This window comes from Bombus bifarius, unplaced genomic scaffold (assembly GCF_011952205.1).
Source record: "Bombus bifarius isolate JDL3187 unplaced genomic scaffold, Bbif_JDL3187 scf7180000008212, whole genome shotgun sequence".
NCBI lineage: Eukaryota > Metazoa > Arthropoda > Insecta > Hymenoptera > Apidae > Bombus > Bombus bifarius.
The window spans coordinates 303,656-317,945 of record NW_022884515.1 but is presented as its reverse complement, the minus strand read 5'-3'; the positions used below and the strand labels follow the sequence as shown (position 1 = coordinate 317,945).

Genomic DNA, 14,290 nt, shown 5'->3' with positions numbered 1-14,290 from the left:
TAGAGAAATAACATTATCAAACTTGACAGAAGATAAAAACCACCTTCATTGATCGTAACAAGGTTCTCCACTTAAACGTAGCGTTTGTACCTTGCCTCAGAACCAGATGCCAACTTATCTGCTCCAGAATAGAAAATTAATATTATCAAACCCAATGAAACATACGCTGCTCCGGTTCTCCTTAGAGCAACAACGGCAAACAACAGCGGAGTTCTCAAGACCGGTATAACAGTATAAACCATTTCCAAGAATTAAACCTAACGAACATTCTATCCTGCCATGTAACAGGAAAACTACCCTTATCGTTAGTAAGAAAATCTCCCACCTAAAATCATCCTTCCTAAACTCTGTACACAACCAAACCATGAAAAAGCATGAAAAGAGGCATCAAACGAGCAATTCACCCCCCTCGACGTATTTCTTCGTTCTCGCGTTACACGTCTCGCCATGAGCTCATACCGATGCGCGGCCTTATCCCGCGAGCAAGCAACGTAACAGACTCGTGTATACGCGATGGTGCCCGGTATCGTCCACGGTATCGTATCGTATCGTGCTCGGGTATCGTGTGTCCCTTGGATGTGCATCGCGCGGCACGGCCGTGTACGACGCGGCACCGTGGCGTTATGAATGCCTGGAATTTATCAATGGACGCCGCGCCAATGATAAATCGCACGTGCGCTTCGTATCGTCCCGCGGCCCTTTCTATCCGCGCGAGAAAGGGGAAGAAAGAGAGCGGTTAGTGCTCAGCCACAAGGGAACGTCTTCCTTCGACGAGCTCCTACCGTGTACATCGCGATCCCGCCTCGCTGACAAATCGGCTCCCGTTTTTACACGCGCAACGCGCCTCCAGCTCGAGACGGCCCGGGAATACGAGATAGGGCCTTCTTGAAAATCGTCTGCCGTCTTTCTTCCCCTTTCCTTTTTCTCCTCAGTTTCGTCCTTTACTCTGTACGCTTGGTTGCTTTTTGGTTTTGTTTGTTTCGTGGCGAATTCTCGGGCCCCTTCGAGGCCACGGGGTGGCGTGGCGGATAATTGAGAAGGTTCGTGGTACAGTCCAACCCTTCTCGGCTTAGAGAAGCATTACCAAATGCTGGTTTAGGTGGTTTGTATCTGATATCTTCGAAAGCTCGATAGCTTCGAATGAGATAATACGTCGAAGCCTTCAGATGGCAACAATGTTGGCCTTCGATTAGTATCATTGGACATTTTAAGGTGTTTATACGATATTCAACCCCTTGCCCCTTGAGAATAATGTATCATTTTCGTGGAACGAAAAGTAGATCGCTTCGGTAATAAGGCTTCCTTTGAACTCTATCAGGTTGTAGTTTGACAAATACAGATTACATAAGTGTAATATCGGATCGTTCCGCTTCAGACGTAACATTGCAGGTAGGTCACTACAGTTAACTTTCATTTACGGAGCTAACGCAAAACATCGTAAGACGAGAGATTAATATTTTATGTCTTACGTAACATCGACCATTAATGGATTTTGTCGCCGATATATAAGTGTACAACATAAATTAAATTAAATATCCTAATCTAATCTGGCGTGGCGAGCAATGACGTTACGACACAAACTGAAAGTTAAGCTACAATCTAAAACATATAATTGACAAGAGTCGAATGAAGTAGAATGTCCAATCCAATTTGGTAATTTAGTGGTAAAGAAATGAGGAATATTTTAACGATTGTTGGAGATATTGCAAACGAGTTGAACGAATATGGAACTGAACTTTCTATCTTCGAGATGGTTCCACTATACTTCGATTCCTCCAGTCTCAACACACCAACTCTCGAGCTACTTCAATCAGGGGCGTGTAGAATCGAACCCAAAGAGGATGACATCACTTGCAGCGTCCGGGAATCGCTATCTATGGCCGCGAACGGATCGAACTCGGCAAACGACATAATCGTATCTCTCGCTTCTTGGAAGACGGTCGCTTGATCGAAACAATCGAGTTCCAGAACGATCTCGATGACAACGTGGATGGAACGGCCGGCAGACGAAACCATAAATGTATACAATATATACGATAAATTAAATCGTCTCGTGATTTCATAATTGTTTCATGACATCGTTTATGTTTATAAACTGTGTGCACGATACGTTTTATCTCCGCTTGCACATTTGAAGAATGCACGCTTCAAGGATTGCTGTTAAGATATTTGAGAAATGGATTCGATGCAACGGTCTCTTCGGTACGCTAGACTAAGCGAAGAGATGAAGGAAGATTTAGCACGACGAACTCGAGTTCTTAATTTGGAGGAGCTAGGTAGCTGTTTAGAACACCCAACTTATTTAATGTCCGCCATTAATATATACGTCCATCGTTAATTTAGCGTTGCATGGATTTTATACGATCTACGTTGAGCTTTCTATTCGGCTTGCAGTTCGTTTAGAGCAAGTGGCAATACACGTTATTAATGATACGTAAGCCTAACTCGATCTACTTTTAAGGAGCGTCGAAATATGATTTTGCTTCTATCAGAGAGCGTAACTCCTAGGAAGTTGTTTCTTTTTCCTTGCTAGGATTATCGAAGAATTTTACATTTTAATAAAATTGCACAGCAATTTTTCCACCGGTACAAAAATTAGGGAACGATCAGTCAAACAAGTGACTGATTGTGTTTCAGCATTCAAAGATATGTTTCAAATATCATTGCAATAATACGATCTTACGAAAATAAAATGCGGAATAAGATCAATTCTCAAAAGTGGAATAATATTATCTGTTTCTAAAACCACCCCTAAAAAAGGAACCTTCTAACCAATAAACTTCCCCCTTTCTTCTTTTCTACATATGTACTTCTCTGCAATTTGTCCGAGGACATAATTGGCAAATTATTATAACAGTTGAGATTCTTCCCTCTGGAAGATCCTTCTCTCAAGAGCCCCTCAATTGGTAGCTAGTCTCGACTCTGGTTCACGCGACAGCCCGCATGTTTCGCGCGTTCCACGGATTTGCTTTCCCCGTATACCCTGTCAATGGGATATGCCGCGTGCCCACGCGACCGACAGATTCATAAACGGGACGCGAGCGTTCATTGTTCGCTCCGGGGACCAGATTTTCCTCCCACGAGCTGTGCGTGGGGCCCGGACCCCGATCGCGATAAAAAATACGCCTAAGGACGACCAGGTACCTCGATTTACCTGACGTTACGGCCGCTCGCTGCTCGACTTCCTCGGGGAATCTGGAGCTTCCATGCTCGCGCAGATAAGGCAATCGATTCGGGATCCTCTCCGTTTCTTCTGCCTCCTCTTCGTGTTCCTTCTTTCTGTTTTATTTCGTCGGACGAAAGCTGGAAACGTAGCTGGACGAAGAAATCGCGACGAACGAGGGAACAAGGGACCCCGGTGTCGATGCTCGAATTATTGTCGCAGTCTCTTTGCTTGCGGATACAAAAATACAAACGTTATGTATTCTGACGCTTTAAGAAGCCTGCTTGGACAGCATAGATATAAGATGGTACGCGGAATGGAGTTTCGCGGTGTTTATGGCTTTTGGAGGCTGTTTCGTTTTTTCAGTAATAGCTGCAGGTACATTTTCCTGTTGCGAATTTGTGAGTGGAACTTGAAAATTTATTAGTATAACGAGTTTTAAATGTTTCTTTCTTTTTGCGGCTATTGAAACTGTACAGGTGCTTGGCAGAAAAATTAAATTCGATATCTTAGCGAGATAACTTATTTCTGTACTTCGTTCGAGAAAAACTTCAAGTATCCTGTCAGAGGAGTTTTTCATAGCGAGCAATTTTAACACACCCTAGCTAAATATGTTTATTCATAGACCAACTGAATCGTTTATGTTAATATGTAATTTCTTTACCGTTCTAAATCACCAGAGAGTGTTCAGAGACAAAATATAAGAAGCATAGGAAATCACCGAACATCTTCAACATAGTTTACAAAGATTGAAACCTCGCCTCGAGTGGATTCTTTTTAACCAACAACGAATTATCCCGACTAGCACCGAACGCTCTTCTATTTTTCTCGCGACGAAAGGTCTTGAATCATAGAGATTACAGCGCGTACAAACGGCGTAATGTATTCGCGGACAGCCTAGACGAGTGTTACACGCGGGACGCGTTCGCCAGAGAAAACGACAACCGTTTGCATTTGCAATCGGCAAGTGCACTTGGATCGCATTCACCGCTGGCCAGGAAGTGTCTGGCCGATCCTCGAACGCTGTCAACGAGCAACGAGCCGTGGGTAATGAGTAACGGCGTGATTGTGCCGGAAAATGCAAATATCATTGGCCTGTCGTGTTCCAAGATGAATCTTCGTTAAATTAAAGGGAAACTGAGCAAAGTACGGATTGTTTCTTGCTTCAAGAGCCACGTACGACTTCCTGTTTAAGTAGAGGAGTTCCTATCTGCAGGAGGAATTCATATTGGATCTTTTTATTTAGAGAAACGTACGTACAAAAATTGTTGTGCGTACTAAGAGAAGTACGCTGCACTGATTGTCTTACAGAATCGAGTTCACGTCTAAAACGATCTGTCAAAATTCAAACTCCTGACAGGATACAGGGATGAATATACAGTCATATCGATTTCTTCGCAGTTTGAAAAAATATTTCATGTAATACGTATTTTGCCATACGGCGCAGGACTTTGGACAGTTACAATTTATTTGCTTTGTCAGTAAAAACATTTTTTCTTCAGACTGCCATCATTTATGGAATTATTCAAATGTTTGGTAAATCCCAGGACGAAATTTTAGATAACAGATACTAGTTTATGGATCAAAGAGTATTTCCTACTTTAAACGTTCCAAATATAATGAATAACTTCGTCACTTTCTAACACTTCCGCTGCAAGAAAATTGTAATTACAGCTGCAAGCTACGTTAATATCATCCAAAAAGATCCGAACTGTTCACTTTGCAATTACATACGAAAAGATCTCTAAACTTTGGACGATTCCGGCTAGTGTACGTTCTTAATGTTTATTTGGAGGATGAGTTTCCAATGTCATAATTACACGTCAGTACATTTAATCTCGCCAAATCTTATCGTGGAAAAGAAACGTCTTATAACACGACACAAGATGAAGAAGATCGCGTGAGAGGCGACTGGAAACGCGATCGAAAGGATCGAGCAGCGACGGCCAGCGTGAAATTCACAGCGCGCGTCGTTCAGGCGTGCTCCCTTCGGCCTGTTCGTCGGATATTTTTGTCTCTTTACGAGGATACGCGAGACGCGGATGTATTTTTGCCATCGGCGTGTGTTTTACCCCCTGCCACCATCCACGATATCGTCCATTTCACTTCCCGTGACGAAGCAGCGTCCTAAATGTCCAGCGGATGCATTCGTTTCCGACACGTTTCTCCCCACGATTCAAAATCACCGCCTAGCGGCGACGCATCTTTCGAACCTCGCGCGTCCGATCGATGAATTTATAGCGGAACAAGAATGGAGCAACACTATTTACGACTGTGAGACGAAATGGAAACGCTTTGGAGGAGAAATAAAATGGGATTTAAAGGATGAATTGTGAATCTTTTGCCGCTTTTTGTCGACCAAACGCGAATGCTTGACATTTTATACGAGATTTGTAAAATTAGCAATTGTATTGATGTTCGTAATAATTGAAAATTAACTGTGAAATGAATTATGTTCTTCGAATGTATTTTGAAATAATTAAGTTCCAAATAACCGCCTCTATCCTCAAACAATAAAAATCTATGGAATGATAAAGTGCATGCTGGAAAATAACGTTCCAAGACGAAAAAGAAAGAGGAATATACCCAAGGGGGAAATAAAAATCGTCAGGAATAATACTGGACTAGGTATCACGATGATGAAATGATCGAGAAGGGAGGACGTCGTTAAGGATCGTCGGATACATCGAACGGGAAGAATTTCACGGATGATCGAAGGGGTGGTAACGATCTGACTGGCTGGTGTAATTAAACGCTTAATTGAACTGACGCTGGCTGGCCAATTGGCTAATATCAAACACCTGCTACTTGCTCGCTCGATCTTACGATCGAAAGTAATTACAAACGGGAGAGGGAAGTTGTTTTTCCTTTTCTGCTTGTACCTTTTTCCCTATATGTCCTGCCTATATTTGCCCTGCCAAGATAATTGGCACGTGAGACTCGTGTTATAAAATTTTTGGATGGACAAACGATGCTCATACACTAATGTCCAAATTATGCATAAAAGTAGCAGAATTGGAAATTCTTCTTTTCAACGATTACGTATGTAAAATTTTCACTCTGCCACATTCTTTGAATTAATTTTTGGATCAACTATGTCTCTTTGCTTTAAAGAAATTTCTTACCCTTGTAGCCTATTTTATACGAAAGCTTCTATTGTTGATATACACGATACATCGTTTCAATTTATGCTACGACTTTTCTTAAAAGATTCTACCGCTTGTCTTCAAAAATGAACTATTTTTTTATTATGGAAGTATTTAATCCGACATGGTCTAGCTGCCATGATAGAAGTGTCGTTATTTTACTGGATAAAATCATATTACTTAACGATAGTAATGTCACGATTCACACAACTATTTTAACCCATTCTTTGTAACAAGCAATACACATATACAATATTTCATCAAAGATGTCCCAAATTCCAGACCAATATCTGAATGACAAGAGAACAATTTGTCGCATCGTTAAGTGATTGAACAATTTCTATTTCAAACCATCCTTTTAAACAGTTCTACTTTTCCGGATTGTATCCCTTTCCCAAACCATATAGTAAATCAGTGATATTAATTGAACAATTTCTCCAAAATCGACGAAGAATTTAAATGAAAAGTCGTGGAAGTGCCGTTGAGGCGATGACGATTGTCGCTTCCGTTCGAGTATCGTCCGTGAAAAGGGTTAAGCAGGCCGTTTAGAAACGTCCAATTATCCCCTGGCGTGGTTCGTCGGCTGAGCGTTTCCACGAGCCCGTTAGCCTAGCCTTAACAAGTCGCCGAGGTAATCTCGTTGCGTGCAATAGCGTGTCGTGTTTGCGGAACGTGAAAACGTGCGAAACCGCCTTAATTAACTCGATTAAGACGTTAAGGAGCTCCCCCTCTTTTCCCCGTCTGATTCACCAACGCCAAACCGTTCACCGTTTCATCCCTTCCCTTCGTATCTCTCTTTCTCGCGCGTTAAATACATCATGCATTATAACGGCGAATTTATACAATCCGCAAAAATATTCAGAAAACGCGATAAACCCTCCCATATAACAGTTATGAATATTAAACTAATTGCAAACTATTGTCAGACGTATCAATTTACTAAATCTTCCTTTTTTGTTTTTATGAATATTTTTATTATTGTAGATATATATATGACTGGGATATCATTTTAAGAATTGGAATTTTCTTGTTCGCATACGACTATTTCTATTTAGAAATGCATTTTGTCTAGGATTTAGCGAAATATGAATCTCCATGAAAAATAGGACAAAAATTTCTCAGCCTCCGTACTTAAAAATGTAGCACGTGATCCCTGCATTGTATAGGCGACCATTATACTTTAACCCTACAACGCAAGCATTCGTGATTTTTACGGTTTACAAAACCGTTTCATTTATCGCGAATAACAGATACATTTCATTACCTAGTATTAACCAACTAACGTACCAAATTATTATCTATAAATAAAACGTGTAATTGTTACGTCGTAAAAGTGAAAATAAAAGTTATAAAAGTTTCATAAAAGCCTGTAATAGTGAAATACCCTGACTTAAAGTTAAGTAGCAATTTCATAATGGATCTCGTCGTGATCTTTGCAAATTATTTTTATCTTTCTTCTCCATATAAAAATGAGCTGTTATCGCGATTTAGAAGAAACGTGTAGAAAAGAAGCTAAGGGATGACCTCGCGTTCGCCAGGAATCATTAGGGGTAATTAAGAGCCGTGAATGGAGGCGATGCGTTGATAGATAAGCGTGATTGAGGGTGATACACGCGAGGATTACCACGCGGCTCGTTGATTCTCATTCAACGATCGTTCTCCGCCGACGAATCGTCGGGATCTCCGTCGTCAGAGTTTTGCGCCGTTTCGCGGGATTCTAAGTAGCCGCGTATGTAATCTAATTGAATTAAATATCGCGTCGAGTCGGTCTGGATGAGTCATTCGACGTGCAAACGTGATCGTTTATTCTTCCAGGATGATCGAGACGCTACGCTGTTTAAGAATTATCTGTCTGATTGCACCAATAGCTGCGTTCGGTCAGGGAGACATATAATGCCTTGTTTAACGAGGAATTCTTAATTATCATCGACGCGATAATTACGAATTTTTCAGTGGAGAAACTCACTTGCCTTTCGAACGAGGAAACTCGATTGCTCGAATGTGTCAATTCGAAAAATTTGAGGTGCGACGTATAGTTTGCGCTTAAATCTTTCCAATTTTCACGTCCATCTTCGCAATATTTTTTATGAGATTATACTTACAGCGTGATGTGCCTAGGCGAAATGGCATTTTCAAATTAGGGGTTGAAATAATGCTTTTATATGGAACTAGCGGTGATGATGGAATATTTTTCTAGTTTGCAGTATAGAGAGTACACTGACTCGTATAATGTTATTGTGTTTTCGTTTGATCAAGTTTCTGTCAAAAAGACAGGAGAATGATTCGAAACATTTGGTATCAATTGGAAATCTGTAAACTAAGTATATTATATAGAGACGCTTTGCTGATACAATGGAACTTCGAAATTATCATTCACATAGCTATAACTTCGATAATTGACATTCCATGACACAAAGATATGAGTGAATAATTGAAGTTTTATGGACGTACGTTTACACAATGCAGAGTGATTGATGTCTCAATTAGTTTACGCGTCAACAATCGGTATATTACTCCTGAGTAAATACTCATCATTAACAATTGCTTTCTCTCATTAAACTTCGCTCCCAATCAACTTCTGCGACATTCTTGCTTTTGGCATCTAAAGACGTATTCATTGAACGAAAATTAATTATAATGCAGCATTGAAATTTATACATGCATACAGAAGAAGTACAAAACCATCTTTATAATTCTTTCGACATCATCATACAATTGAAACTTAGCTATTTCTAGTTACCCTCGTTACTTATCATTCAATTCCTCGACCATCAATCATCCCCAAAGTTTTCTTTCTCGCTATCGTCCTACTCATTCACACTACCCTAACGTGTATCTTGCTTCCTGAAAATCGATCATCTTTCAACTTCCTTCCCTATTGAACCACAAATTCAAAGGAGACCTATCTTCACTTCAATTTACCCCCAAAAATCAATCCTATCAATTTTCCTTCTTTGACTTTCTTCTTCCCGTAAATATACATCTTTATTTCACAAAAAAGCTCTGAAAGAACCTGTTACATTTAGAGCCTACTTTCAATTCTTGATTTTAAGAAACGTAAGAGTTCATAACTTTTTTATAACCAACAAATATATATATATATGTTTCCTAATAAACTCGAAATTCACAGCCACGTTTTAATGACACGATATTTCCAGCGTTATTGTGCGTCCCTACTGTGTACAATAACAAACATAACACGCTTACAGTCGGCCCTTTTGAACTATATATTTCGTTATTGACGAGCTCGCGATATTTTATACAAAAGTTTTAATTTATATTTTTCAAACATTTCCGCACACCTCTATCCTTCTCCGATCTCCCGCAAACACCTGTTTTGCTTTGCAGTAAATTTCATATTTTGCGTCTTGTACGCTAATACGATCGATGACAGCCAACGTCATGCATACGTTGAACTGTCGTGTACGTGGAACACTCGCCGTAAAAGTGTTAAGTTCAATATGAGGACCTTGAGTCTTACATCTATGGCTTATTCACTGCCCCGTAAAAAGCGACATCAGTATTAACGATAATATGGAAACTTACGGATGGGGCGGTGGAGCATGGAAAGCTGCGGCGGCGGCAGCGGCGGCGGCAGCCGCGTGATGTTCCCATGCGGCGGCAGCCGCCGCGGCCGGATGAGGCGGAGGCGGCGGTCCATGGTGCGGATGAAACGGTGGTGGCGGCGGATGCGGATGCGGATGGAACGCCGCATGGAACGCTGAATGAGGGTGATGCGGGGGCGGCGGTGGCGGTAACAGGGAGAACGCCTCCTGATGATAGGCGACCTCCTTTTCCGGCATTTTGTTCTCGCTGCTCTCGAGGCTCGAGTGCCGCGCCACAGAGGGTGTCTTCGCTGCCTGCTCGTCCAGGATCAGGGAAGATCGTCCTGTCTGACACCCCGTGCCCGACGATGCGAACCACCCTCGATCCACGATTGCATAGTCCGTCAATCCTCAACAGACTTTTTCGCTCTTCGATCTCGATAATGACTCTCTTCCTTTACCTGTCTTTCCGATTAACAAATTGATTATTTGATTTTAAAAAGATTCAAATGGTTTCTGATAGTAAACGGATTGCATTTCATGTTATTTCATGTCGTTCGATGAGAATGAGGTGAGTTAGGTGGCACAGAGCCTTCCGTCGGCTGTCGACTGACGTCTTCGTGGGAAATGGTTTTATTAATCCTTGAAAATTATTGCTTTTGTATTTGTTTCATACAGAGCAGTTCCTTAAGCGACGAATCAGTGGATGATTGCGAATTTTCAAATCAAAGCGATCTATGGGGTTCCCAGAATCGTCAGGATCAAGAAGAGTCTTTTCCAGTTTGTTCGAGGTAACAGGACGCTTATTATCTCTAGGAAGATTCTATCCGTCACGGTTATCATCCGGCAGACTATTATACTCGAAAGATCCAACAGTGTGATTAATCAGTTGCCAAGAGTCAATAATAACCGAAAGTGCGGAGGAAGCTCTGAAACTCCATCACCGGATTATCCAACGTCTGTGCCAAAATCACGGTCACCGTGGAACAGTCCGTTCGCGTCACACCATGACGAACAACACCACGCTGTACAGATTGTTCCACTAATCGTCACACGGTCTTTCACCCCGAAACATGGAGACAACAATAACAACAACCACTACCAAACGATTCTTCTACCTATAGGAAAAAATGTCCTTGTAAGTAGAAGGAATCCAAGTTTCTTTGCGAGACGCGCAAGAGAGATGATCACGCGGTACACGAATCCGAAGGTTCGCGGAAAAGCCAGTGGCAAGTCCCGGGGGTTAGACGAGAGTCCCAAAAATCCGCGGGCCGAGGCGTGTGTGCGGGCTGTCACGGTGCTCGTGCTTTGGCGGGTATGGCGGTACTGAGGCTCCACCACCACCACCACCACCGTTACCACCACCATCACGCTTCGCCACCACCACCAACAGCAGCGGCAGCACGAGCAGCGACGGACGAACGGTGGTGGACTCTTAGCGGAACGAAGACGTTCTACGAGGGAAAATTCAAAGTTAGAACGAGAAAGAGGATAGGACGTACGCCCCTGGCCGCGTTGGACGAGCGATACGAGCAAGATGGAACGAGACGGCGGAGTCCACGAATACGGGGGAGGGAGACGAAGGGGTCGAGTAGATCCACGGAACGAGAATGGTGGGAAGAATCTCGTGGAGAAAGAGAAACGGGGGAAGGAGTTAGTGGGGACGAAGGTCGAAGGAAGAAGGCCCGCGATGTCGACGGACAGAGGAGGACGGAGAACGCGTGTCAGCTCGACAACTCAACTAGCACCAGCCGTCCCTGACTCCCACCTCGGGGCTCTTTCTCCGCTCCAGCCTCCCGTACCCTTCGACCGCGAAGGCGTACGAGGCGGAGATCCAAGGGGAAGGGAGAGAGTGCGTGGGTGACACGCGGGGGAACACGAAACTATTCCAGAGGGAGAGACTATCCATCAGAGCACGGATAGAAGGGCCCGTGCCCACGGTGATGGCTACGATTAGCGGGGTCCGTGTCCTCTGCGTTCAGTGACGGAAAGGGTTTTCGAAGGATGAGTTCTTTTTTCTTTTTTAGCGGATAAAGACATGTCCCCTGGGTGGATTTAGAAGTGGCGTGGGGTTAATTTGGGTTACAAGGAGGATTAATTGTGGTAAAAGCGGTTGGCTTCCAAGGGTTGATTAGAAGCAATGAAAAGGGGTTGCTGAACGAAATTTGGAACGAGAAGAACAAGAAGATGGTACGAGAATAACAAAAAGATGGTACGAGAAGAACAGAGAAATAGGTGAGGTTAATTGAAGTTGAAGCGATTGGTTTCTGAGGATTGATTAACGGGATGAGAAGAAGTGCTGGATAAATTTTGGGGTAGAGATTGTTCAAGAAGCTTCGAATAGAGATATGAACATACACTATATAGTATACACTATTATACACTATCTTTTAATATTGATTATTGTAGAATCCAAAGGTGTTCTATCAATGCAATGATCTAGCTACTAGACAGTACTAATATCGAAGAACTACACATGTCTTATCCACTTTTACGGCCTCCACTTCAAGCTACAGTCACACGATCGAGAGCTACTTTTATTACTCATTAATGTGTCAACAAAATTCAATTTACAATTTGCTATGTAATCAATTAAATTGCACACGTATCTTCACGAGAGCAATTAAACATTCGATTGCTTCATAATACACTTTCTCACAATTTAACGCAACATAAATTGACGTTTGCCGTAGAAACGAAGTTTCCATGCGTAAGATACCCGGTTGTTACACATGTGCTTTGCAACGAGTTCGAGGAAACACGAAACCGGCGCAGCCGAAAATGCGAGAAAAGACAGGACACACACCGTTGACAGTAGGCAGTTTATGTTCCAAAGAATTCGTGTCGTCGGCTAGTCTCATTTCTCCACGCTTTTCGGATTCACGCGCTGGAAAAGATCGTTTCCAGGGTAGGAAAAAATATTTAGCCGGCTGTTCCTGTGAAACTTCTTACCTACCGGAAGCTAAACACTCGATGACCATTTGTGTTTGTTATCCTAGAGAAAGTTCAACATTTTCGCACATGTTTTTAGTTTCATTTATTTTAATAGTAACATAATTCAAATCTACTCCAACGTTATACTTGTACAACAATTGCGAATAACAATTTAGCACCACTGCCTTGATATATTCTCAAAGTAACTACAAACCCAAGTAAATAGCATTCAGTGATCTGAAAGCTGAATCATTCAAACCACCCCCGATGCATCGTACCAACACCAAAATACTCAAACATAATTTTATTCAACTACCTCATGGGCCCACAGCACCACTTGAGTTCCTCTTTCCTAGTTCACACTCATCCCTTCCATCGTAAATTTCAAGGAGCAGAAAAACGCTTGATCGCAATCCCTTGACATTCAAATTAACCGTTTCCATTATAATCGGCCATTAGAGTAGAACCAGGTTGTTTCGTTTCATTGGACGGTGACGCAGCCCCCGGAGGAAGCCATCATCGTCGAGCAGTATCATCAGGGAGAGCGGCGCAATTAGGGCGGCGAGGATTTTAGCGAAACGAGCCGCTCTAAACGCGTTGCTCGTCTTCCAACGATCCACCCGGTTGAAGGAACACGAGACACGGTGGCAAGAGAGCGCAAGAGCTGTCGTTTTCGTGCGTTGATTGGCCGGTCGTTTCAGGATAATTAGGTCCTTGGAACGGGATCAGCTCTGGGTGGGTGAGGTCCTGGCAAAATCAACAAAATAATAAGAGACCACGGGTGTTTGCCGGAGACGCGAACGTGACGCGTCCTCGCTGATGAAGAGATGTATCTGAACGAGAGAATTACGACGCGACGACTGGTCAAGGGGATGAGGTTCTTCGCAACTCTTCTCTCTGATGACTCTATACAGGGTTCAACCGTTTCGTTGATTGTCGGACTTCTGTCGAAGGTAGATGGTTAGGTTGATTAAAGTTGTTAATTTTGGGTAATCGTGAGTTTGAGGTGATGTTCGGAGCAAATATTAACAGCAATTTTGGTAGAATTTTGGTATATCAGGGACGAATTCATAATTGATAATTTTGATAGAAATTGATGTGTGTAACGGCACGCGAGCAGGACAATTCAAATCCTATTCTTGTTTTGCTTCGGAGTATCAAGACTGTTAGGTCACAAGTATTGTAAGGAGTAATGAACTCCGAGCAAAACAATGTCGTCGCTACATACAACCGTCAGAAAGTCGAGTCCAAATTTTCCGGTTGTCCCCTGACCAGTATAAATAAACAGACGCAATCACATTCAGAGTTCATCGAACAGAGTCGAAGAGTATTAACGTATAAACAAACATCGCAGTGATCTACAAAGTTTCTCCAAATATTTACCGGGTATTTATTCCGTGACATAAATTTGTACCAGCTGACTCACAATTCGTCTGTAATTAATTTATTTATTCGAAAATATATTTAACGGATTGCAATAATTCGCTTTCGTTATTTCGCTC

General features: G+C 42.4%; 1 protein-coding gene across 1 annotated transcript in view; it reads right to left on the bottom strand.

Annotated features, from left to right (window-relative positions):
• LOC117210750 (transcriptional activator cubitus interruptus) overlaps positions 1-11,191 on the bottom strand; it is a 145,961-nt gene extending 134,770 nt beyond the window's left edge. Inside the window, exon 1 of the mRNA XM_033454060.1 lies at positions 9,856-11,191. Coding sequence (XP_033309951.1) covers positions 9,856-10,112 — 257 coding nt within the window. The 5' untranslated portion in view covers positions 10,113-11,191. The remainder of the gene's footprint in view (positions 1-9,855) is intronic.
• Between the last annotated feature and the right edge of the window lie 3,099 nt (positions 11,192-14,290).